The following is a 24952-nucleotide window of genomic DNA, read 5'->3' as shown; positions in this document are numbered from 1 at the left end:
CGATATAATATAGGAGGCCTTTGTATTCGAATAAATGGGCCTTTGTATTATGTTTAGGAACGCCCCAGAGCTAATGAATGTTCATAAACATAATACAAAGGCCCCTTTATTCGAATACAAAGGCCTCCTATATTATATCGAGCGCGACACCGGTGTCCCGTCTGAAACGGGCCTAAGAACAGTAAATGAAAACACGCCATCGCAAACTGTTAACTTAACAACAGTCTGCATGTACACACATTGAGGTACGCTAGGTCGATGATAAATTGTCCAACTAGCAGTCAAAAGCTATAGTCGACGTACATATGTAATAATTTATTACCTACTAAAAAGCAATTGAAAAACTGCATCTTTGTCATTGTTGATACAAAAAGAAATTAAGGACTTTGTTCATACGACCAAGACAACGATGGCAATAATTAGGCGTTCTGAAAGCGGCAAATCTTTTGTTTCAATCATGTTGTTCATATGACTTAAACCAGTCTACAATGGAAATATGTCTTCAAAGTTTATTTACAAAAGACACGGCATAGATCTGGATGAAATGGAGAGATTTTTGCCATCATGAATTGATTATTATGATCTCTACATCAATGTGGCCGTCAAGAGCGCCGTATGCTACCATAAACACAAAATTTCCAACTACATACTCTGAATTTAATTATTATTGTAATATAATGAAGTTTACGATCAAATTCAACCTGTCAACTGGTTACCAGCAACGCCGTAAATCAAAATCAATTGTACTAAATAATCAGTTAAGTAATCATAAGTTATATTATTTAGTAATGGAATTAATTGAAGAATTGAGATATTTCAATGAAAACAAACATTTGCAAACCCCGCAAATCAAATAAGACCCAGAAAACACACATTTTATTAGTTTTACTGTGTTATACTATTTACACAAAAAAAAACCAATAATTTAATGCAGTAAAATCTGCATATTAGCGGATAATGCGTTCCAGCAAAATACTTGCTATTATAGAAATAATAAAGGAAAATGACCAATAGGGGCAGAAAAATATCATAATTTTTCCTATGCAAACTCTTAGAACCTGTTTCGTTGATCTGCACGTAAAATCTAACAGTAATTTTCTTACACATTCTTCAAAACTCAACTCTTTTAACCACTAAGGAACGGAGCATTCATAAAGAATTTTTTTAAAGAGGTTTTTAGAAACAGTAGTCTTGATAATGGTAATGCAACTGAAATAGCTATTAAAATGGAATTCTACCCAGGTAAATACTGACTCAATTAATAGATATATGATGTAAATTTGTTTTGTTAGTCTTTGGATACAAATTGCAACTATTGTATTTTTATCATTCATTTATGATTTTCAGCCAATTCGCTTATTGAAAACAAATAATTTCTCTTATCACAATAGAGCATACATAGAAAAGAAAATATTTGCTTTATTCTAGTCAAGAATTTAGTAGTGCAAATATGGGAAGAGAGATAATATTACTACTTTAATAATATGACATTGGAAAATCTGCTTAAAAACAGCCTATTATTATACATACATATCTTACAAGCGTTAAAGATCCTAACTATAAATTATAAAACTAATAATAATAATACAATATCTGTATAAAGTGCCAACATTAAAATAAACAGAAATAATTATTACAAACAGCGGATTATATATCACCCAGACTACACTAGAATCAATATTGGAATCTCCGAAAATATTTTTTTTGTAAATTTTTAAATAATGGTCTTTGAGGTATTGTATTAAACATAATGTAGAAAACATTTTGGTAATAAAATATAAACTTTAAAGATATGTTCTGACATAAGTCTACTCTTTCGACAATCATAGCTATGATAGGAATGATTAGTAAAGGCTATAAAATAATTTTAATGTTAGCTTATAATCTCAGTTTTCATTTCAATAAATATTTTATAAAACACAACGAAAATAAGTACTTATTGGATATATTATGAATTTTAAATTGGTGACATTTTAGGAAAATACGTAATATATTATGCTTATATCTTTTATTGGAAGATGGAAATGGGAAGTTTTTACAATTTGTATGAAATCAAATATTGTGGTGAAAAGAATCTGTTATTAATTTTTATCATTAAGGGGGGACATGCTCGTCGAAGGTCAAAATTGAGTTTTTATTGTATTTTCAAACCATGATCCTGGACACTCCTTAAACGTTGTAGATAATCTATTTATATAATTTTGAAGCCTTATTATCCTTTATAGTTATTTTAAACATTTGATGACTGCATAAAGTATTTTTGTTACATAAAATAGTATTCTTTTAAACCTCTCGCTCTAATGTTTTAGAATATAGTCATATTTCGGTACATAACTGTGCAGTGGTGTTAAGATTTTTTACATTTATTAATTTTTAAACGCATTTATGAAACCATTAGTATAATTTATTACGAGATAATTTTTGTAAAATATTCACGATAAAAAATTATATTGATAATCTCTGTGATCCCAAATTTGACAAGAATTAGGCATTTTATTATTCAAAAAATCGGCAAGATTAACACATTTGAAGATGATTCTAAAGATACTTATTATAAGCTATGTCTTTGACCATTCAAGTGTGATAAACATCTTATGAATAATAATTGCTTTATAATAATTATTGACCTAAGAATAAGGTAGTGTTTTTTTGAAATACGCCATTTCTTTTGTCATTCCCTAGTGGTTAAGCTACAACATACGGCCATAGCCATAAATTGACAAACTATAATTAAAGTAGGGAGTAAAATTATGTTAACGCGCGTGTTTGAACATGTACCTAACCGAATTTATTTTAATTTTTTTTTAAAACGGTACATGTTCAAACACGCGCGTCAATATCATTTTACTACCTACTTCAATTATAGTTTTCAATTTATGGCTACGGCCGTATGTTGTAGCTTAACCACTGGGGAATGACAAAAGAAATGGCGTATTACAAAAAAACACTACCTTATTCTTAGGTCAATAATTATTATAAAGCAATCATTATTCATAAGATGTTTATCACACTTGAATGGTCAAAGACATAGCTTATAATGAGTATCTTTAGAATCATCTTCAAATGTGTTAATCTTGCCGATTTTTTGAATAATAAAATGCCTAATTCTTGTCAAATTTGGGATCACAGAGATTATCAATATAATTTTTTATCGTGAATATTTTACAAAAATTATCTCGTAATAAATTATACTGATGGTTTTATAAATGCGTTTAAAAATTAATGAATGTAAAAAATCTTAACACCACTGCACAGTTATGTACCGAAATATGACTATATTCTAAAACATTAGAGCGAGAGGTTTAAAAGAATACTATTTTATATAACAAAATTATATAAATAGATTATCTACAACGTTTAAGGAGTGTCCAGGATCATGGTTTGAAAATACAATAAAAACTCAATTTTGACCTACGACGAGCACGTGGGCCGTTAAAGCATTGTTGCGATTTCAAAATCAGGTGTGTCTGGTTTGCAAGTGTTTATATCGAGTATTACTTACGTAAACAAAATGAATATTTATGTTCACATCATAATTAGTGCAAGATACAGCTAATTTACATATGAAATTATATTTTTGAAGACTTGCACGATGTTAAAAAAATTATTCCTGCAGATCATACGAAATAGTCCGTAAGATTCGCAACTAATTTAATCAAACAAGAATATCATCAAGTAGTGGGAGGTGTAACAAAACAGCTTGAATGATAATCAATTCTGAGAGAAGACGTTAATTTTCTTAAATGTGACGAACCAGGAAATATTTTCATGGTGCAAATGAACGGCTTGTAGAGATTACTAAAATAATTATAATTTTAGTTTATTTAACAAAAAATATTCGATGATTTATTTTCTATAAATAATAATTTACCATGACTAATAAGTGTAATAAAAATATGTAGAAACAAATATGTATGCATTTAAAAAAGCATGTTGAATGTTTAACGCCCTAAAATAAAATCACTTTGGTCATTAACAAGAAAGTGATGTACAAAGTTAGCCTTTTTACGATCGTACGCTGTTCTGGTTCTGCTATGAGATTGAATATTGGGAGGATCCCTCAAAAATATGGATCCAAACAGCGAAGCCAGTGATTTGGAATCGACTCCATTTTCAGTACTGTAATGAAGAACTTCCTGAAGAAATGCGCAAAGATAGAGGAAAACATTTTTTCTTTGTTCAGGCAGCTGCATAATTATTTGCTTGCATTGGAAATAATTGGCCGACGCACTTAAGCAAACGGAGTGATGATTATATGGGATAATGGGTTCTGCAGTACTCTCTAGAAGACGAAGAAGAGCTTCAGCTATGGAATGAACACTTCCTGGTAGAGGTGTAGTGGATCCACTGTCCAGCCAATTCCGAATTAGTAAAAATTCAGAATGAAGCCCTGGTTGTTCGAAAAGATTCGGTTGTTTTAATCCATGTCTGTAGATGTGGTCGACAAGAAACCAGATTTCCTTTGGTACTGAATACCAATCATTAGTACAGTAGCTGCTTTGATGCTGGTTATTCTCCAACTCCATCAATTTTCCAACAGGAATTTCCCGTACAGGTACTTTGATATGAACCAACGCTTCAATCGAGCTTCCGAAACAACTTCTTTCATAAGTACCATTGACTGTGATGAAGATGTCTTTTCCACCTTCTAAATGAAGAACGAGAATGTCATAAAGTTTGTCTTCTCCGGAGTTTATCTTGAAGGCGGACTTTTTATTTACAAATACTTCTAGTTTTACATCACACTTCTCCCCGGGACGAATGCATTTCACAGACGGCTCTATGTTCAACCAGTCCTTGCAATGGCTCGATTCTTCTAACTTCTTAATAAATTCAAACTGTACAGGTACTTGTCCAGTGTTGGCGATACACACTTCTTGGACTTGGGGCTCTAAATATCTAACTGTATTAAATTCTATTTCGGTGGGGTCCACAGTAACGTGTGGAAGAAATTCATTTTCTAATTTATCTAACTTCTTGATAACCTCTTCGTATACCTTACGATACTTCTTAACATTGATGACATTCACTTGTGAATTAAATAGTGCACTAACCGGCTTATGGTCGCTTATATTCAGCTGCGGAATACTTTTGTAGGAAATTTGCTCAATGAAATCTCCTTTCCAAAACACTCGATCACACCAAGCAGGCGCTCTGGTTTTTTCACTGGAATCCCAGTTATCAGTTCCAGGATCATATTTATATGTGGGTTGAAATGTTATCAAACCTTCAGAGTAACCTTTAAAAACATTCTGTAGGTTATGTTGTTTCTTTAACTGATCAGCTGCTAGGACTGCCAAGTAATTATTACAATCTAAGAATTGTTTCACAGTGTGATGATCCATTTCAGTAATTCTGTAGTTTAGATCTCCTAACCAAAATATTTGGTCATGGTCTTTGATTCCCTTGGCTGGACGAAATTGAGCAAATTCTGTTCTGTTACATATGTCATGAAAGTCTTGATTACGTCTTTCAAATTCTTCAACATGAGCAGCCAGATGAGAGTTGACAAAACAAAATGATGTGTTGTGAAGTTCAAATCGAAGAGAAACTCCGCCTTTATTGCCCATTTTCCCCATTATGCCGGTGCCCACTGTATCTGATGCTATGTTACGAACAAATTCCCAATGTTTATCTTGGACTAGAACAATCAGCATCATGCCAACAAGTCGCACAAGGCCTACTTTCTGATAATGCACTCGTTTATCAACTCCAGCCATCACAGCCTCCAGCCATTCTGTTTCTCTCGGAGTAAAATCAAACAGGAAGGTTTCCTTTGATAGATCTAGTTCCTGAAAACCGATGGCATAAACATCTGGGGGCTCGGATTCTTTGGCAAGCCAATCTTGTAGGGATATGGTCGCGGCTTGCCCGTTGACATTCCAGGTCCCAATATGTATTTGAAATAGTTGGGCATTAACATAATCCACTTCTTTCATTTGCATTTGCCATTTGATTATACTTTCTCTCGCGGCTATGGGGGCAGCTCCTTGTGCAATACTTTGCCGTGGTACAACTATATCGGGGCTGTCAATATCGGCGACAGCCGCTAAATCATTTGATTTTCTCTGAGACCCCATATATTTCTGTAACCAGACAAACGCTTCGGGTGTAGGCTTTGTAGCGGTTTCAATTCCGCGGTATAAATGATCCACAAATACACTCGATGGCTTTCCCGGCTTTACTTCAAACACAAATTTTGATTTACGCGATATTATTGTCAAGCAGAGCAGCGTTTCTGATGAGTTCTTATTATCGTCGATTTCACATAGAAAATCTGAATCAATCGGGAAGACGCGTTCTATAGACAAATCAGAAAAGGATTTGGGAGGATAGCATGCCGATAGCAGAGTGAACACCGCTTTTTCATCTCCGCAATCAACAACAACTAGGATTCGTTCCTTCCGAGTCCATTCAGGACAGACAAGCATCGCGTCTGTGATAAAGCAAACGACATTTTCGTCAATAGAGAACTTCGCTTGAATGTTTGACAGTAAATTTTCGTTTGACGACATTTTACGGAAGGAATATTAGATCAAAATCACTATTGAAGAATAAATACATAATACGAACAGCACGAACTGTCTAATTCTCCAATTAAATTTATCTCTGTTATGATGGCAAACTTATTGAGCTGCCAACTGACAGAAGAAATATAAAGTTGCCACTCTAATAAATGCTTGATAATTTACGAATGAAAATAACTATTTACAAAGCATAAAAATAATTGTGTAAGTATTTCAAATTATAATTTTTTTCTTTATAAAATTAAATTACAATGTTTATTCATTTTTATGGAATTGAAAGACTCTTTATAACGTCTCTAATAAGGTTAAAAACGAATATTGTTATTCTAGTATCTACTACATATTATTTTTTTTATTCAACGAGAGATAAGTATACATAGGCCAGAGATAACCAAAATATGTGTCGCGACTGTTTTTACAGGGGCTCCAATTCCATTCAAAATATCGAGACATTGGCGAAAACAGATTAAAATACTAGTCGTTTTCGAATTTGAATAGAAAAAAATACTTACTCAGAGCACCGTGTACAAAACATTAGTCATTAAGGGCAGACGTGCTCAGCGTGGGTCAAAATGGAGCTTTTGTTCTATTTTCAAAGCATGATCCTGGACATACCTTAAACGTTGTAGATAATCTATTTATATAATTTTGAAGCCTTATTATCCGTTATACTTATTTTAAACATTTGATGACTGCATAAAGTATTTTTATTACATAAAATAGTATTCTTTTAAACCTCTCGCTCTAATGTTTTAGAATATAGTCATATTTCAATACATAAATGTGCAGTGGTGTTAAGATTTTTTACATTTATTAATTTTTAAACGTATTTATAAAACCATCAGTATAATTTATGTCGACATTATTATAGTAAAATATTTACGATAAAAAATTATATTAATAATCTCTGTGATCCCAAATTTGACAAGAATTAGGCATTTTATTATTCAAAAAATGGGCAAGATTAATACATTTGAAGATAATTCTAAAGATACTAATTATAAGCTATGTCTTTGACCATTCAAGTGTGATAAACATCTTATGAATAATGATTGCTTTATAATAATTATTGACCTAAGAATAAGGTACCTACTAGTGTTTTTTTGAAATACGCCATTTCTTTTGGCATTTCCCAGTGGTTAAGCTACAACATACGGCCGTAGCCATAAATTGACAAACTATAATTGAAGTAGGGGGTAAAATGATGTTAACGCGCGTGTTTGCAAGCCGCCAATACACTTGTTTTTATAACCGCAGCCAGTTCTATGTTTAAATTTATAACGCGATTGACGTCCGGTCAACTCATTAGGTCCGGGGCGTTCATAAACATAATACAAAGGCCTCCTCTATTATATTGAGCGCGACACCGGTGTCCCGTCTGAAACGGGCCTTAAGCGAGATAAACACACTACAAATTCGTGCAATGGTAAAAAAAGTCGCCTGCGGTACTATTTCACGAATGGAATTTTATTTTATAAAATTTTTAGTGTGTTTCCTGGCTAATAAAACGACTATTTATCCAATACGGCAAAAGGCCGCATGTTACTTGGCTATCACAAAGGGGGTCGCGATCATTGGTTCATAATATGATATCGTGCCGACAATTCAAGTTGATTTATTTAAAAATGCCAAAACCCTGAAGTTCCGCAGAATACCATTTGGGGATCACTATTATAGCACATTACACGGCTCTTAACCTTAGTAATAGGTAGGGGTGCCATCAAACATCTTGGCCTGGGGGCCCGCTTCAGGATATGGGGCCATGACCTACCTACCTACCTAGTCAATGAGTCTGGTCAAAATTTATATTATCGCCATAACACCCTCGTGGCTTCTTTTTATTAAAAAACAAGGACAAAAATATTGTTTTTTCGTCTGAATCTATATTTTACTGGAATTATATATTATTTTATCGAAGCAGACACACAAGCGCATTAAAGAAGCACTGTTGAAAAGTGCCGCCATGACAATTCTTAACAGTGTGAATGTGTATTGGCTCGTATTACATGACGAATAATTTAAAAATATATACTTATTTAAGTTAATATGATAGAAAATTTGTAACTTAACAGAATGTGTATGATTGTAACTGATTGAATTCATAATACAATTAATAATCCTATATCCGACTTGGTAACTTTTGATGAAAACTCTAATATAGACACGACGGTCTATTAAAATAGATTTTAGCTAGCTAGGTAGGTATAGGTATATAAAAATCAAATAAATATTGTAAATACCTACTAAAATATTATGTTTTTAGATATTATTATATATTTTCTTTTAACTACTTATATATTGAGTTTTTTTGCGAAACGTATACATAATAATTAAAGCTTACCTACCTACTCATTTACTACAACATCCAAAATATAAGATATGGTTTTTTAATGATATTTTAATAAACTGTTGTTATGGCGTGAATTTATTATAAAATAAATGTGATAAGCTAAATAAATTAATAATAACTTTAGATCGTCCGCAACTGGCAACTATAATTATTATAGAGGTTCATTGCTAATTGCCATTCTCTATGGATTAACCATAGATTATGTAGCCACTGGTAACACTGAATCAGTCAAAAACTCGAAACCCATTGAGGGTCGGCTTGGCGTAGGCGCTGTTAATGTCATTTTTCATTTTTAAATGTATGACACATTCAAGATATTGCTTATTTTCATCAAATTTAGATTACATGTTATTATTGTGAAGCGTACCAATTTATCTGTGATTATATAGATACTATTATATTTGAGAAATGTCAAATTGTTAATGTGTGAACTGTGGGCGTGCTTTTGCGGATACTTGTTTTTTCATGTGTCGAAAACAGTCACTTGTTTATGTCACATTATGATTGTACTGTTCATTAACTCACTGAGCTTATATTTTGCGGCCAGTGCAGTGTGACAATCGATTGTTTCAGATCAAATTGTCAAGAGACCTGGGAGGGGAGGTTGGTTGACATCGCTGGCCACCCAACAAATATTATGAATGAGGAGGCTCTTCTGGACCGGTCTTTCGAAGAGAGGGAGAATATTTTTAGTCGATATGAAAAGGGGCGAGAAGATGTATCAGACATATCGCCGTGGGAAGATCCAGGATATGAGATTTATCACACCACTGACAGGTTACCCATAATTTATATTTATTTTTAGTATGCATTCACATCAGCTGTCACAAGCCATCGTGTTTACGTTTGATCTAGATATAAGTCATGCGAATCGTTATCGTCACGTAAAAGATACAATTACAGATGCTAAATTATGTTTTGTTTAGCAAGATTGGTGATAATATAAATAAATAATAATATGTATACATCTGTTAAATTTAAGTACTTACATGTAGGTTGGTGTAAAATCAGAACCATGAAATGAAACATCCTTACAAGTGTATCAAATTGTTACATAAAATGTAAACATTGTTGTTTTTTTATTTTTCTTTAGTAAAAGCGATTTTTAACCTTTTTATTAGTTGACATACTTAGGGTAGGTACTTACTATTATGTCGATACTTACTACGATAGAATCTTTTCTATCAGGTTTTAGTTAGAAGTGATCTTTTCTGCTTGTTTTCTTGTAATGGATATGCAAACTTTGATCTGTAATACCTAGATGAAATTATGTACCTCAATTATTTATTATCGTTTTGTTGTTATTATTTCAACCATAAATTTAATTGTTAGCTAGTATGTCATTTATTGCTTACTGATGCTATAATTATAAATGACTACACTTTCCTTGCAGTGATAAATTGATTAAAAATTCTTGATGTCTGTTTGTCACCAGCAGTTAATTATTGTTTTAAAGCCATGGGTTCCGTGGCTGGATCAAATCTCACAGTATTTTTGCAACATGCGTGGACACGATACTGAGCAAATGTATAGGTGGACTCTTACATCTAAACTCGCCTCATGTGCCGCACTGCCATAAATCAAACCTTCCGAGAACAGCGATCCAGTGTTGCTTGTGAAGACCGCGCACATCTACCTAGCGACAGTCGCGCGTAGCCTTCGTATTGATATTTGAATGCGGCGATCGGTATGACCAATTCGTATGTGTTGTATTTAACCTCGCGTCTTCGACTCAGAGCCCGAGAAGCATGCACCTTGCAGATGTTTTTTTCACATGAAACAGTCACATTCGACTAATCTGCGGAGCTCCATTTGTGTTTGTGTCCACGTGTGTTTTGTGAATAACTATGACGTCACATCAACGTATTCGAGACGTAGGCGAGACAAGTTTTGATGTGAGAGCTGGCTAATGTTTACCATGATTTAAAAAGAAATGAATATTATTTACGAGGTACCTAACCTATCGATATAGTCAAAAAATTGCGTTTTATTAAATTAAAACAACAATACAATGCAGTTCCACCATGCATTGACAGTTAACAAAATAAAAGAAATTAGTCAAAATATCATCATTATTAGTATTGATCAATCCTTTTCAAGAGGTGATTCCATTCTTCTTGGTCCTGTGCGTTGTTACTTACTATCAGAGAGCTTTATTATGGCTTTAGGTTTGCTTTTTGGACGTTTTCTTATATTCGGTAACACTGTATGACTAGATTTATCAAGCGATTGTCTTTTCTTATGCCTGGCCATTTCCATTTAAGGTGTTCAGCAAACTCTTATATTACATGCCTGTGCTTGTTCATTTATTCAATTATTTAATTATTTTTCCTATACTTATGCCCAGAATGTTTTTTCTACGTCCCTGTGCATCTTTTTTACCAAGCGTCTACGTCTCGTAAGCATATGTGATTACGGGGAGTATGCTCTGATTCAACATTTTGAGTTTTGGCGATTGGAGATCAATTAGAGATAAAATATTTAATGTTTTTTTAGTATTTATTTTGTGTATTTGTAATTAATTTACAAATACTTTCCATTCTTTGAGACATGTTATCGAAATTCATTTAAAGAAATGCCTAATTTTATACCTTGTAATGTTAGGCTTTATAACCCCATCGCGGGTCTTTGTCTCCTCCGATAAGTCTTAACTCCAACCAATTTGTCACCATTTTTTGTGGACATCTAATTTCGCATGACAGGTGACCGTAAATCTAGTATTTTTCATATAGTGAAAAAATTAAAATTTCTTATAAAAATGCTAGGGGAAATTAGGCTGTCAGATGGCCATATATCATCCTCAGTCATTAGGTCTAGTTAGTTATTAGTGTGATTTGTCTCATTCAACAAATCTAACAATTTTTTTTGTGAAATCCTTAAATCCTGTGTTTTTTTTGACAATCTTTGTCAATATACGATATAAGTACATCGGTGTTGTGATTTTTAAGTTATTGCAAAGTTTGGATGTACGAAATTAAATTTGCATTTTGAATCAAAATTATCTTTTTCTGTTGCATAGCATTTGTATTAAAACTATTACAAAAAGACAAATTACATTTCATATCACTTATCAATAATTGACTCATGGTTGTGTTTGATAATAATTAAATTGACGTGGGCATATTGAGTATGTTTCATTTTCCATCTAATATGTTTGTTTTTTTTTTGTTATTAGATACGGATTTATACACGATGAACGCCTACCGAAGGTTGCTGATTCAAACGAAGCACGATCCCTGCCTATAGAAATGCAAAGAACCAAAAAATGGGTTAAAATGCTTAAAATGTGGGACATTGCAGATGAGGTCGTGGCGAGGAGCAATAACGTCAATGAAAGTTCCAATGAATTCGGGCCTAATAATGAAAAATTAAAGCGTAGAATATTTAAAGGCATTCCAAATTCACTAAGAAGCCGCGTCTGGCATAAGTTACTGAATATTAATAGGATAAAAAATGATAACGTAGGTAAATATCAAGAAATGCTCAAACTGGCGCGTCAGTGGTCCACCGATGTCAGACAAATAGACTCAGATGTTAATAGACAGTTTCGAGAACACATTAATTATAGGCAACGATACTCCTTAAAACAAAAGTCATTATTTAATGTGCTATGTGCATATGGTATGTACAATATGGAGGTGGGCTACTGCCAAGGAATGTCGGGTCTCGCCGGAGTATTACTCATGTACATGGATGAAGAGGAAGCGTTTTGGGCTCTCTCAGTACTTTTAAAAGATAGCAAATATGCAATGCATGGGTTGTATATTGAAGGCTTCCCAAAGCTGACACGATTTCTCGAACACCATGACAAGATATTGAACAAATTTTTACCGAAACTGAAGAGGCACTTTGATCAGTACGGCCTGGATGCCATTCTTTATTCCCTGAAATGGTTTTTTGTATGTTTCGTGGAGAGAGTGCCATTCAGTCTATGTCTCCGGGTGTGGGACATTTACTTGTTTCTCGGAGAGCCAGTTATGACTGCTATGGCATTTACAATTTTAAGGATGCATAAGAAGACCATCTTGCGCTTGAATGATATGGATCAGATAGTGCAATTCATACAGGTAAAAAATACAAATTATTTCCAAACTTGATACCCAAATTATTACAATCAATACGTAGTAACTCTTTGTTCGTTAATTGGAGTGTTTCTTTCACCATTCAATAATAATCGTCTCAATAATTGAGTTTCGGCTTTATTTATATGAATCATTAACAATTTATTATACTAGAGAGATAATCTAATGCAGCGATTTCCAAACTGGGAGGCGTGAAAACTTTAACATAATTATTAATGTAGCCACTGGTTTGCAGTTTGCAAATGCATAGTTTATAAAACAGCCGCTAGTTATAAACTACATAAAAAAACAGTCCTATAAAAGGTTGTTTGCAAACCTGTCTGAAAATATGGAGACTAATTTTATAAAACCTTACTACTATACTATTGTGAAGTGCGCTGGCTATCTCGTAAAAATGAAATAAAAGGGTCAAATCAGAATGTTGAAATTTGAGGCAAATTTGCTTAGGAACGATAATTATGTTAAACTTGTCTATTTGGTTGGAATTTTAAAAAAATGAGTGAATAAATCAAAGCAAGGACCACTTATGCATTCACTAATTTCAATAGACAAAGTGAAGGCATTCATAAAAAATTTGAGCTTTGGAAATCAGAATTACAAAAAAAAAAGTTCGCCATGTTTCCGCTTTTAAATGATTTCTGCGCCAGATATATTGATTTATTTACTTTACTATCTATTTACTGAGTTCTTGCTTAGTTTTATAATGCACTTTTCACATTATTTTATTAATAGTAAAAAGGTAATAAGGCGCTGCTTTGTTTCAGGGCTATTAAATATTTTAAATATGTGAGTGTGCGTTGCATTTTGATGTGATACCTATATGATGATTGATATACTTATAAATTTAGGAAACACTAGTTACATTAGAGCACCACACTGCCATTAAACTCAGCGATACGTAGGTGGGCCCGCCAAAGATCCTTGCCTGGGGGCCCATGATAGAATCCATTTGTCAATGAACGATGATGAATTTGAATTGACTACTATTGCAATTGATTGTGCTAATAAACAAGCACATTCATCGCATGAAAAACAAATTAATTTAAAAATGATTATAATAATATACCTAAGTAGTAAAACCTTTTTTTTTCATTTTCATATTAGTACATTGTTGACTATTTAAAAATGTGTCGGTATTATTTAATGAAATAAAGGAGGGGGGAGGCGCCTAGATTAGATTTTTTTTAAAGGGAGGCGTAGTAACATAAAGTTTGGAAACCACTGAATGTGTAAATATATTTTCAATAATTCTTTCTTATGTTTTACAAATAGGTCAGTGATCCACAAATACACTTAATACCACATACTTAATGGTGTTTATGGTATTTCATACAAGACATGTTGCTTGTTGTATTTTTACTTGATGGATACAGATACACAAAATGTATGTTTAAAAAAATGAACATATGAGATTTTAATTAGTTTCCCTGAAGTATTTGGGTGTAGTAATTGTAATCGCCATTGTATTTTTGTTATGTAATTTTTAGGTGCAATTGTTGAAAGACTTTGGATTTGCCGATGATGTCACTATAACGAATCTCGAAAATAACATGAAGGAGTTGAGGAAGGCGAAACTTGACCATCCAGGTCCGGCACCGGCACATGAGCTGCCAAGACGGCCACTTGGATACTTTGTGGAGCCAGACATCACCGCTAAAATAGGCAGAAGAGCAGAGCACTTTTCGGAGACGGAGAAGCAAACGCGAGCTAACATCGTTTTAAGGTGAGAACTGTTGACATTTGTATCCTGTTGGGAGAGCTGTAATGTTTAGCACATTGCTAACCCTACGTCTTGCAGTCAGTGAAAAACAAACTGTAATGATGGTGATGATGACATGATTATCTATGTTAACACTTTGATTGTCATGGGGGTTACCTGTGGCCGGCAAGGAGGAGCTACGTTTAAGTTGTTTTTGTTGTTGCCGGTGGGCACGCGCGCTGTATATTATCCTATATGAGGTGACCGGCATGGCTCTTCTGTATGTTAACTGCAGCTTGGCCTGAGAATATTCCTTCAAAGTAACTTCTTTTTTTTTCTTCTAAATCGTAAATGTGTTTTAATTGATATAAAAATGAAAATTGAAGAGATTATGTAAATTATTAAAAAATAGGATTACAAAAATGAATATAATGTTAATTTAACAATAGCGATGTTCTTTATTAAAACGTGTCAAACAATAGTGTGGCATCGTAGGACGTTCAAGACAATAAGTTGGGACCATTGTGGTTTTCTTTTTTGCATACTTTCTCCCATGATTTTTAACGTTATCTGGACCTTCCTTCCGTTTGAGTTTGTGTTTCAAGCGTCTGGGTCTCGAATTTGAAATTGTCTGGGCTTGATTTATTTTACTGCAAAGATACTCAACGATTGCTTTTCTGAATTTGACCAAACATTTTTTTTCAGTTACTTATTCATAAAGTATCATGGCATTCACAAGTGCAGTATTCAGAAGTAATTCGATTGTTTTTTAAATCATTTTATGGTCTTTCTCAATGGTGTTGAATATCTGGTTATTTGATTGGATAAATCAATAGTACCTTTTGTTTTATTGTAATCAGTAACAATTTGTGGTTTGTACTTTTTCCTGGCCTCTATTGTTTTTTTCTTGGTATCACAAATTTTGTTGAATGTAATAGTAATAAAAATATCGTTTATCCTTCCACTTCGTGATAGTTATACCCTTTTCAGTTACTTGAGCCCTAAACTCTCCATTTGTTCTCTTTTGGCAGGTTCTTTCGATATTATCTAATAGTCCCGACTAAATGTGTGTCATTTTCTAATAGTTTTTCACCCAGGTCAACACTAGTGTACAATTCTGTATACAAAGTATGTTCCTTGTTGAACAGATATTGGCATAGTTTCATAAAAACATTTGTAGGTGTGTTGTTCACTGTGTCAAAATGTTTTCCTGCGTATATTTCCATTTTATATGTGTATCCAGGTATACCACACAATTTGAAAACTTTTATTCCGTATTTGTGCGTTTTCTATTAAATTTATTATACTGTCTGAATATAATTCAACCTCGAAATGGCGCCATGCTCTCGTCAACACATGTGGACTTATTGGGACAGTTGAAAATTAAAATTAAGAGTGTTCTCTACTTCCCGTATCTTATTTATTCTGAAAGGCGAAACCCGTGTCACTAAAAATGACTAGTACATAACTTAAATCAATTGGAATCATTTATGAAATTGACTTGGTGATTCTAAAATTGTGTTGAGTTTGGCGGGAGTTTACGCAGGGTTTAATTGAATTTTAAAAACTAACCAACACTATCTGCAGTTTGTATTCTTTGTAGAATGAAAAGAAATACGTATAACTGACAATGTTTAGTGTGCACTATTTATGTCAGACCTTTACAGCCTACCTCCACCCTTCACCACTGCCAGCAGCCCAATTCCTGAATGAAGCACTATGAAACCCGTCGCCAAACTGCTTTGACTGTTGTCAACTCTTGTCGATTTCATAGAAATTGAGTAACATTTTATCCATTTGGGTAATGACATCATATTTAATCAGTACTTACCCGTTAACGTTGCATTATTAAACCATTCATTGCTGAACTACGTAGCTAATTAATCTTTAAATAAGCTAGTTACATATCCAATATTACAATACGGCATTTCTGTTGTATTTTGCCAACAAACATGCTGTTTTACTGTATTATAAAATCACAATAAATACTTAAATGAGGATTTAAACACAAAATAACACTTTCAGTGGTAATAGTTACCTATGTAAAAGACAAAACACAATAGATGTACATACAGTTTTCTACAATATTACGTTGACATTAGATATCTGACGTTTACCGTCAGCGCCTCTAGCGGCAAAGCAAATGTAGTTCAATACCATCTGTAGTCGGCAGTGGCGGTTGACTTTTCGCATACTTCCGTAGAAGTAGGCTTGCGCAACCGGTCATAGTGCTTCATTCAGAAATTGGGCTCCAGGCTGAGCCTAAATATGACATTAGAGCTGAAAAAGGGGATTCGGACTACCATTTAAATTACTTGCAATTTATTCCACAATATTAATTTATTTGTAGCAAACTTCACAGTTTTTGTATTATCATTTGTCAAACTCAGTTTGTGTTTCTAATTCCTTTACTTGTTGGTTGTTTTCTGTGACAGTTTGGTGGGGCACACTTGTATTGATCACGAAAATAAATGACACCTTTCTCTGCACACCTTAAGATTATAGCCCGTTTACACGTGCACAGATTTACTGCTGACAGTACGTATTATCGCGGCCATAACAAGGAAATGCACGTTTAAACATGTATTATCATGTGAGTTGCAAGATTGCATGCATGAATCAAAAAACTTCGGAAGCTTCTGAATTTTCACGCGACTGTTGGATATGTTCGATATCTGCGCCTGCGCAGTAGAACGATGGTGGTGATGGGAATTACACTGCGGGAGACACTCATTTTGAGTCTAACCGATTTTCACTACCTGTCAAATAGTACTATAACATGACAACACCATCTGTAAATTGTAGTCTTATTTCAATGAAAACAATTACATATTTCTGAAAAAGTTTTATATGTACTATTTATGGCGGATCTTAACAGCCTACCCCCACCCTTCACCACTGGTACATGCGCTATTATTCGTTCTTTGGATGGTAATCTAATTTGTACAAGTTTGTAAAAGTTGTATACAATTGTTTGAATGCTATTTTTTCAGAAGTGAAAGAGCTGCTGTAGAAGTAGAAGAACAACCTGTGTCACAGAGTGATACAGTTTCAGGTGATTATTACATTTTGTTACTATAATGGTGTTGACTGTCAATTCTTGGTGTAAAGTCGTTTAAGATGTAAAATAAAATATTTGGTACTTAATTAACATAATTACTGAAAATATTGTCAGACTAGAAGTTCTCAACTATTTAATTATTAGGAGTACAATATGACCAAACGTGAATTGATTTTTCATACTCAAACAGCTGGTATTTTAGCGATAAAACTAAAATTGATTTTTCTTCTAAGTTATATTTTTTGTTTTGTATTCTTTCTATTTTTGATTTTAACGCCCTAACGTGATTTACCTTTGTTGACATTTTCAGCACAATTTTTTTTATTCAGTATAGAAAAAGCACTCTTTAATAAATTTTTTTATAAGAAATATTATTATAAAAAAGTGTTTAACAAATAAGTATGATTGACAAAGTTTAGTTTGCATTATTTATGTTCGATCTTAACAGCTTATCTCCACCCCTCGCCACTGATATGTTTGTATTGAAATTATCAATATCCCTGTATGTTCATGAAACTATCCTGATCATTATTAAATTATTTGGATTGAGTACTACATATTATATTATTTTATTTGACTTATTGCGAAACGCAGAATAATTTTATTATTTTTTAGGTCATGGCAACTGTTTCACATATAGTGTTTTTCTTCAACAGGGAGTAATATTTGCATAGGTATTAAATCAAATCGTGATCAATATAATTGGTATAATCGTGGCATTGTTTATTGTTAAATAATTCTCCCTGAATGATACATGTCAGAATAGTTACCATTTGTATGGTATTGAAAAAATAAAGTATTTTGTTAATATCCGTGACTGTGTGTTAGTATTGCACATTAGTAATCCAGCATACGGAAGGTCTTGAGGCTTCAGTTGGGCTAAGCGAATGACTAGCAACAAATCCTTCCATAAAATGAAACTGCACATCCAGGTTGTGGGATCTATATGCTTTATTTGCTGCTGATTTTTTGTGTATATATGAGTGAGTCTTGTCATTTCTTACAGCACTTGTGATTTATTCAATGTGTAATTACACGTAACCATGTAGCTAATTAATAAATAAATTATTATTTTTTTAAATACAGTAGAACCTCGATTATCCGGATTTCATTATGAGTTCCGTATGAAAATAATTATAAAAAGGTGTGGATAAGTGGTATGAAAAAATATTTATTTTTCGATTATCATGATTTATCATAGGATATAGGATAATCCTGGTTCTACTTTCTTATTTATTAGCATAGTAACGGTGACATCACATCACCGTAATCACGTTGTGTAGCATATCCCTTAGAATTTTGTTTTCTTTTCTATAAGCAGGCAGCAAAGTTGAAGAGTGTGGCTCTGTTTTAGAATCAGTGCTAGGTGGTTCAAGGAGATCCCTGGCCCTCACCTCCGTCACTTCAACGGCAGACCTGTCAAACTTCTCCAGCAACCGTTCGCCCGTGTTTGGAAACTCACTCGACACCCACAGCATCGTCTCCGACTCTGCCTCCATTGAGTAAGTTGATTTAACCGGTTGTAACATGGATTCACAATTTATAATCAGCTGATTATCGCCTTGAAACTGGAACAATCTCCAGACACAGTGACTTTGCAGGGGGAAAAAAGAATTCATATTATTTATAGCACTACTTGATGTATTGACGTATCTATAATTTTTTTTGAAACTCTTTTCAATGTGTAAATAATAAGGATATATACATTATATATTATATATAATGATATTTGAAACAGGCCTCAGACAAGAAGATCCACTGGTAGCGTTGGCAAATGCGGTAAGAATGACCGATATCAATGTGAATAAACCCATATATATTATACAATCGCGTAAAATATTAGCATATACGGATGACATTTTTGTCACAGGCTGGAACAAAAATATTATTAGAGAAGTATTAGTGGACTTTGAGCAAAACGCCGGTCCATTAAGGCACTGTTACACACTAATACGGAGAAAGCCAAATGTATGGATGTATTCAGAGCTTATGATATTTCAGGGTGCAAAGTAGCACTTTTTTCAGTCTCATTTTGTGTACCTGGAGTCATGCATTACCAGTGAGCGTAGCCTAGAAATCGAAATTAAAAGAAAAATCGTGCTATGGAACAAATGTCACTTACAGCCTAATGAAGGTGCTATATTCCACGACATTGAACCGACACTTGTAATGCACCTTGAACAAAATACTAATAAGACCAGTTGTCATGTATGGCTCGGAAACCTGGTACATGACCGAAGACACGGAAAGAGTGCTAGGTTCATTAGAGCAGAGGGTGCTGCCTGGTATCCTCATACCCATGAGTGACACCCAGTCAGGGTGGAGACGGAGCTGTATGAGAGTTCACACATTGTACAGTCCATAAAATTGGGCCGCCTTAGATGACTGGGTCAAGTATACAGGATGAACGAGTCATGTATGACAAATAAACTGACATTCCAATGCCAGAAGACAAACGAATACCTGGTTGACGCCATACAAGATAGAAAGAAAGTGTCAAGCTGTCTCAAACTGGAGGGAAGCGGCTTTGGACAGACCTGTATGGAGGCAGATGATAGAGGAAGCCAAAACTCACACAGGCTTGTAACATGAGGAGGAAAAAGAAGAATATTATATTATTAAAAGAAAGTTTCATGAAAGTCGATCAAATATATTTAATAAATGGTGGAAGAAAAAATCATTGACGGCATTATTATCATATTATATTGGATGTCTATTAGTCGGCTCTCACGAATCCAAATATCTATACGTTTCGAAGGTTACGTGCGATTGTCGTTGGGTAGATGTGCGTGGTCTTCATATGCGACATCGGATTGACGTTCTTGGAAGGTTTGATTTATGGCTGTGCAGCAGACAAGGCGAGTTTAGATGTGAGAGCCGGCTTAGAAATCCATTTGTACAATCTACTTGACAAGAATGTCTCAGTATTTTGGTAAATTTGTCTATTGGATTGAGATATTCAAACCTATAAAGGAACGTAGGGGATTCATTAAGGGTACAGTGCCAGAAAGAAGAAATAACAGTGTGATAAAAGGTTTTTGTAAGGCATAATATATTTTATATAAAAACCTATGACAATTTATATCAATAAGCATGTTATATACAACAATTAATGGTGGCCAATGCTTATTAGTTTATGTTAGAAGTTAGAAAAGGAGTACTCGAAGAGTACTCGAGTAAGAGTACTCGTGGTGGCACATGGTGGAAGAGTATTCAATTTATTACCCTTTCTCAATGGATAAACACTCTTTTGTCAGTCAACCAAAATTCAAACAACTGGATATCTTTGAATTGAGGTTTGGCAGTATAAACTTTATTTAAATTCAAGGGTTTTTCTATTTCTTTCAGAGTTGTAAGAAATATTTGGGAATATCAATCCAAAAGGATTTTGAATCGAATCAAAGTTTTGAGTGTCAGAAATTAATGCAATTTTCTTTTCATATCAATGTCATCACACTAAATGCAACGAATCACATCAACGCGAGATGATTATCTTGCGGTAAAATCACTCGCAGCATACCAGTCGAGGAGGTTTTGGCCTAGAAGACACTAGAGATCGTCTGTAGCCACATTTTTTTATATGTTGAAATGATGACCTACAAGGTGTAAATGAATAATAGGGTGAGACCTTTTTTAACAAATTAAGCAGGGGTTTGAAAGTAATGGGGATGATCACGGCTAATGAACATAACATGGTACACAAGTACAAGGTCTAATGTAGGTTATATTACATCATGTATAATAAATAATGTTTGCTGAAAGACAGATTAAACTAATAACACTGTTATGATTTTATTTGACAGTTGATAACAGACTATAATATTATATGAATATATATTTTTCCCAAAGTATATTAATAAAATACCTATATAAGATAATTATATCATTAATGTAATGTAAAATATAGATAATGGTCTTTTTAATAAAAAACTTTACATTGTTAATGTAATGAATATTAAAAGAACATTAAATTCTCTCAAATAGCCAGCTACATACTCAATAATATTAATATTGATTTAGTTAGGCATACTTAAGTTTTAATTGACTACGATTTACAAATACTTCTATAATGGAAGTGGCCAATTTTAATTGTAGGTACATTAGATATTAAATTGAATGTAGATAATTTTCTTATATAGTGACTGATTTCATAATTTTTTCTTTCATGGATCATAAATCTATTAAAGTAAATTTTGGTAGATTTAATTAAGGTTTCAGTAGGTATATTCTATACTTATCGACAGCTAAAGTTATAAAGTTATAAATTGTTGCAATAAGTGCTATATTTTAACAGCAGCAATAGAGGTGCTATTAAAATATACCACTTATTGCAACAATACAACCAACTATTGCAACAATTGTTACAATAAGTGCTAATATTTTTATACAAACGTACCCTAAGTTTGTCAACATTTATCACTTTATCACTTTAGCGGTAGATAAGTATAGAATAGACCCACTGGTGTACATTTTAATTTCTCGCAATTTACATCTGAAATTAAATTCAATTAAAACTATTATAATTAAAAATCAATGGCAATCATTGAAATGAATATTAAGGTGCAGATGCACGTGTGCGTTTCTAATATAGACACGTCTGCATGTCAAAGTTTACACAAGGCGATTGGTTGGTGATCTTTTGTTTCAGCCCACTAGGTGTGGGAGCAGTGTTTTGCTTATTGTGCAGTTTGGCTCGAATGTGTTTACAACGAAACATTTTTTTATTGTTAACATTTTGTTGTTAAATTTGATTTTTCAGATTATTTTTTGACTGTTATGGCTTGGTTTTCGCAGTGTTTAATTGAATTTTAAAAAAACTAACCAACACCTTCTGTAAATTGTAGACTTAGTTCAACGAAAACATAATATACGTATGACTGATAAAGTTTAATGTGGACTATTTATGTCGGATCTTAACAGCCTACTTCCACCCTTCGCCACTGCTATCCATAGTTATGGATAATAATATATCAACAAAAATTAATATCATCCAAACATTATCCACAAAAATTATTTTATTTATTGTATAAGTATGTACTAAGAATTGACAGTGAACAACATTACAATATTAACAAATTAAAATTTAACAATGCTCAAATTTACCATTAAATGAATGTGTTCTAAATATTCAAATAATCATATTTATGAATTAACTATAGGTACTTATTCGATTCATCCCTACTCGTAATTAAATATAATAAATACAGAGAGTTAAATATAGTAACTTTGAACATTTATGGTGCTGATATTATTCTAAATGATAACTTGAAAATCTATAAATACTTGTGAAAGTTAATGCTCTGGCAGTTAAATATTATTTATTCTTTTCTCTTGCTATTGTTTTGTCACTTTAAAAATGTACAGACACTCATTTCAATTTGTAATTTTTTATGCTTTTTTTTATGTTCACAATGATCACCTTGTTGGTAATAAAGAGTACTTGAGTTCTCATAACTGCTAATTGTCTGCCTAGCATTCCTACATAATATAAGTAGCTCTTTCTGGGTCTGGCTGGCCTCTCTACTTCTTTTCACATGCGCAGCAGTAGCTTGTCACCTAATTATAACATATCTGTACACACATTTCTTTGAGCAATATTTGTATTCATAAACCAAACTATGCACTTTATTTACCACTTATCTCTACCTGAGATTGTCCTCTGCAATTGGGCCAAGTAAGGAAGAAGACTAAATAATACACGATGACAACCCGAATACCAATAAAGATATTATGTCTGTAAATTTAATATACATGTATAGTGCACAATGGACTAATCGTAGGTCTGCTCTTAGGTCCGGTGGTTGCAGCCTCAGCATTCAAAAGGCACCTAGCACACAGTCCACTCCTAGAGTCACCCCCGTCTTTGCCCATCCGATACTGCCCAGCTCTGATGATATAGTGCGTATTCACGTTACTTACCACAATGCTGAAGAGCAGTCTAAAAACATTGCAACCAACGGAATGATGGGAGAGTCCAACCATTCCCTGCATTACAGTAAAGTGCCCAACTCACTGGCTTTATCATCTCAAAATGGTGGAGCTCCAGCTTCAGGTGATAACAGGATCCGTATCCAGGTTCAGTCGGAAGAATTGCCCACGCCTCTCGTCGACGGCGGAAGAATAAGACCTTTTATAATAAACGAATCTCCTGATTAGATGTCGGAGGTGATTACTTAAATAAAAATATATTTATTATCCAATCTTGCCGTACCTTCACACTGGTTAAACTTAATAAAGTACATACTAGGGTGTTAGCAACTTGTTCAATATCTAAAAAAAATTTCTCCCTGAATTGTTGTATAAGCATTAATTAGTGTTATCAAATATCTGATCATGGTCTGAGAATTTGATTTAAACAGAAATTAAATTCGAATTTATAAGATCTTTGTATTTATCAATAAAGGTTGGTTTTAGGGATCAAACTCCGATGTGAAACAAAATTTAGCCGTAATATCTTTACTCTTTGCGCAAATTACTGGCCACAATGGCCATGACTATGTGAAATTACTGAACAACAGAATTGTTCTATCAGTAATCGCGGAACTTGTAGTCAAATACCTGATTGCAATGCATCTATTGTCGCTCCACAGCGTGCAATAGAGGCAATCTTGGTGATGTGGCGTATGTTAAATATTTATGGTATTGTTTATGAGATATAGCAGTTTCTCAATGATTATTCCATTCCTGCAATGCCACACAGGTCGGCCGTTTCCTAAAAACCAATCATTATAAAAAAGTTCTTGTAAATTCGCATGTGATTTATTTTGTTAGTATAATATGTACTGCATTGCATGTCATTTCAAAAATGATACCACTAAAATGACTTCTATTTTCTAGATGCAAATTGTTAACATGATTTTAGATGTATGTACTTATAATTTTATGTCACCTTGTTGAAGGTATGAATGATAGACTTCATGTTAATTATTATTGTATTATTATTAATTATTGTCATAATATACTAATATTAGTTTTAATTTATATGTTTATAATTTATGTATGTAGCTCTCTAATAGGATTGCCATTTATTAAAAAAAAAAACAAAGGCTCAATACATTTTATTAATGTGTTTTACCTGTACAATAAAGGAGTTATAATATCTTTTTTGTCAATGTACAATGTACATCTTAAATTATTTATTTAAATTTTAACCAATTTATAAATCAAGTTTATAAGTCAATTGTCAACAAAATTTAATAAAAAGTTACCCATGTTTCACACAATGAATATTAT

At 33.2% G+C, this 24952-nt stretch overlaps 2 protein-coding genes across 2 annotated transcripts; one reads left to right on the top strand and one right to left on the bottom strand.

Moving 5' to 3' along the window:
* Positions 1-3326: 3326 nt before the first annotated feature.
* Positions 3327-6625, bottom strand: Ocrl (Oculocerebrorenal syndrome of Lowe). The gene has a single exon (XM_085940630.1). The coding sequence runs from the start codon at positions 6513-6515 to the stop codon at positions 3942-3944; it is 2574 nt and encodes an 857-aa protein (XP_085796756.1). The 5' UTR covers positions 6516-6625; the 3' UTR covers positions 3327-3941.
* Positions 6626-9133: 2508 nt separating this feature from the next.
* On the top strand, positions 9134-24575 carry LOC147079387 (USP6 N-terminal-like protein). Its single transcript, XM_085952198.1, has 6 exons — positions 9134-9654; positions 12053-12944; positions 14447-14682; positions 17652-17713; positions 19041-19221; positions 23512-24575. The coding sequence occupies exons 1-6, from the start codon at positions 9515-9517 to the stop codon at positions 23873-23875; spliced, it is 1875 nt and encodes a 624-aa protein (XP_085808324.1). The 5' UTR covers positions 9134-9514; the 3' UTR covers positions 23876-24575.
* The last annotated feature ends 377 nt before the right edge of the window (positions 24576-24952 follow it).

Source organism: Rhyacophila brunnea, unplaced genomic scaffold (assembly GCF_057557595.1).
Source record: "Rhyacophila brunnea isolate RB1 unplaced genomic scaffold, BYU_Rbru_1.0 scaffold_1, whole genome shotgun sequence".
NCBI classification, from domain to species: Eukaryota; Metazoa; Arthropoda; class Insecta; order Trichoptera; family Rhyacophilidae; genus Rhyacophila; species Rhyacophila brunnea.
Note: the sequence above shows the minus strand (reverse complement) of the source record. Positions and strands in the feature narration are given on the sequence as shown.

Bases quoted from the DNA above. Each gene is read 5' to 3' on its own strand.
- Ocrl (XM_085940630.1), bottom strand. From the start codon at position 6,515: ATGTCGTCAAACGAAAATTTACTGTCAAACATTCAAGCGAAGTTCTCT.
- LOC147079387 (XM_085952198.1), top strand. From the start codon at position 9,515: ATGAATGAGGAGGCTCTTCTGGACCGGTCTTTCGAAGAGAGGGAGAAT. The intron at 9,655-12,052 runs GTTACCCATAAT...TTTTGTTATTAG, and splicing joins ATTTATCACACCACTGACAG to ATACGGATTTATACACGATG. The intron at 17,714-19,040 runs GTGATTATTACA...TTCTATAAGCAG, and splicing joins ACAGAGTGATACAGTTTCAG to GCAGCAAAGTTGAAGAGTGT.